The 2,300-nt window shown below is 44.0% G+C and overlaps 1 protein-coding gene across 1 annotated transcript; it reads right to left on the reverse strand.

Moving 5' to 3' along the window:
• Positions 1 to 700: 700 nt before the first annotated feature.
• LOC111157304 (actin related protein T1) lies at positions 701 to 1,979 on the reverse strand. The gene has a single exon (XM_022518611.1). The coding sequence runs from the start codon at positions 1,977 to 1,979 to the stop codon at positions 846 to 848; it is 1,134 nt and encodes a 377-aa protein (XP_022374319.1). The 3' UTR covers positions 701 to 845.
• Positions 1,980 to 2,300: the final 321 nt, after the last annotated feature.

Consider the following 2,300-nt stretch of genomic DNA (forward strand, 5'->3'; position numbering starts at 1 on the left):
CCTCGCAGAGCAGAGAGCCCGATGTGGGGCTCGATCCCAGGACCCTGAGATCATGACCTGAGCCGAAGGCAGAGGCTTTAACCCACTGAGCCACCCAGGCGCCCCTCCATTATTATACTTCTAAATGAGGCTATAAATATCCTTAAAATTACAAATAATCAAAATGTAGAGGTCTTGATTCTTAATCCTCCAGCTGGGAGTAAGGGCTTGAGCTTAGAGAACATTAATCAAATAGTGATTTCTGTTCACATTTCTCCACTTTGCCAAGGAAAACAGCTTCATCCTGTTTAGCTGCCTAACCTCTGAAAACAGCAGAGAGCTCTATTTTGCTAATAAAGAATCAATTGAGTGAAAGTTCTGTTGAACCCTAATAGCAGGGTAGCATTTTTTTTTTTTACTTAATTCCCCTCCACTTCTCCCATTTTCTTTGGTGATTTTTTTTCTTACCTTAGCACTAGGTCTGTCAAAAATATCCAAGATACTTGATTAAAATGAAGGCCCAGGGATCCTACTGAGTCAAGCTTCTGGACATGAGGCTCAAGGACCTGCTTTAACTAAAAACTCTGTATGTAGACACAACCCCAACAAATAAACAAAGGATTTCTCTGGAGAAAACAACTAAAAATATCCATAAGACAGAAAAGGTAGAATAGAACCATTTAAAATGATTCATTACCTGGATCAGAAATTACTCTGCTGACACCAAAAATGAACTGAAACGAAAATGGCATATCAATTTTATCAAACACCATGTCAAAGTCCAAGGGAAGATGTTTCCTTCCAAAAGATCTGACACTTCAAGCAGTGATCTGACACTCTAAGCCATCCCTTGAGCTCTGGATTCCTTAAAAGCATCTTCTCTGAACGACATATGCCCCAAATTCCATGAAATCTGCAGAAGTGATCCACATCTGCTTGAAACTGCTCAGAGAGGTCACAATGGATGCACCTATCCACGCAGAGAAACATCTATCAGGAGAAGCTGTGATCTTTATGGGAGTTCCCAGGGAAGCCAGCTGTTCCAGTTCTTTCATAAGTCTTTCCTCAAGCCCAGGGAAAAGAGTTGTACCCCCAGACAGCACAATTTCTGCAAAAAGATTCTTCTGGATGTCAGTGTCACACTTCATGATGCTGCTGGACACCATTTTGGATAGTCCTGGGTTGTGGATACCCAGCTGGTCAGGTGCAAAAAGAATTTCAGGCACCTGATGTAGCTGGTCTCCAATGTAGATAACATTCCCATCTGGTAGTCTGTATTCTCTCAGAACCTCTTCTGGCCTCTTACATAGCTCTTTCTCTGGTTCCAAAGCCACATAGCACAGCTTCTCTTTGATGTCACCCACTAAGGCTTTATTGAGTATACAAGGGAAACTACTTCCACTAGCAAGGAGGAGCCGAGTGAGGTGCTCTGTGATGTCCCTTCCTGCCACATAGAGCTTAGTGACAGCATGAGGCAGGGAGTAACCCTCAAAGATAGGGACAGTGCAAGTGACCCCATCTCCACTGTCCACCACTAATCCTGTGACTGAAGCAGAGGCATATAGAGCTACCACTGCATGATTGGACAGGTAGAAAGCAGGCACATTGAAGGTCTCAAACATCACTTCTGTCATCTTCTCTCGTGTCTCCCTTGGGTTCAAGGAGGGCTCAGTCATGAGCACAGGTTGTTGACAGGGTTTTACTCCTAGCTCCCACTCAAAAAGATACTTCCAGAGTTTTTCCATATCATCCCATCCTGTTACTAGTCCACGCTCAATGGGGTAGTGCAAATGCAAGCCCTCATATTTATATAGGGCTTTTTCTCCCACAAGGTACTTTTTTTTAGTGGCTTCTGATAATGTCTTGTTGAATTTAGGATGTCCCACGACAGAACTGATGACATGACGGGGTCCAATCTCTCCAGACAGGCCTGCTTTGCAGAGTCCTGATCCATTGTCAAAAATTACAGCTGGAATATCTAATACATATGGGTTAAACATGTCTGCAGCATGTTCTTCCAAACTTCAACAAAATAAAAACCACTTTGCCACCTTGTATGACAGCAGGCACCTCTGGAAGCTTTAAAACAACAGGCATCCAAAGTTCTCAAAGGTCTCAAAGGTCGTCCTGACACTCAGGAGGACCTAGCAGACTGTCCCCAACCCCCCAGAATACCCCATCTTCAATCCATGAATCTTCTCCCCTTTCAGGCAGCCCACGCCCCACTGTGGCAATTTCAGTGATGATTGCCCCCTATGTAACAATCTAGCCAAGGCAACAATTATCCCCATAGAGCAACAAAGGGATTTTAAGGGGTGGGG

Source organism: Enhydra lutris, unplaced genomic scaffold, assembly GCF_002288905.1.
Source record: "Enhydra lutris kenyoni isolate GAN:26980312 unplaced genomic scaffold, ASM228890v2 scaffoldscaffold53, whole genome shotgun sequence".
Classification (NCBI taxonomy): domain Eukaryota; kingdom Metazoa; phylum Chordata; class Mammalia; order Carnivora; family Mustelidae; genus Enhydra; species Enhydra lutris.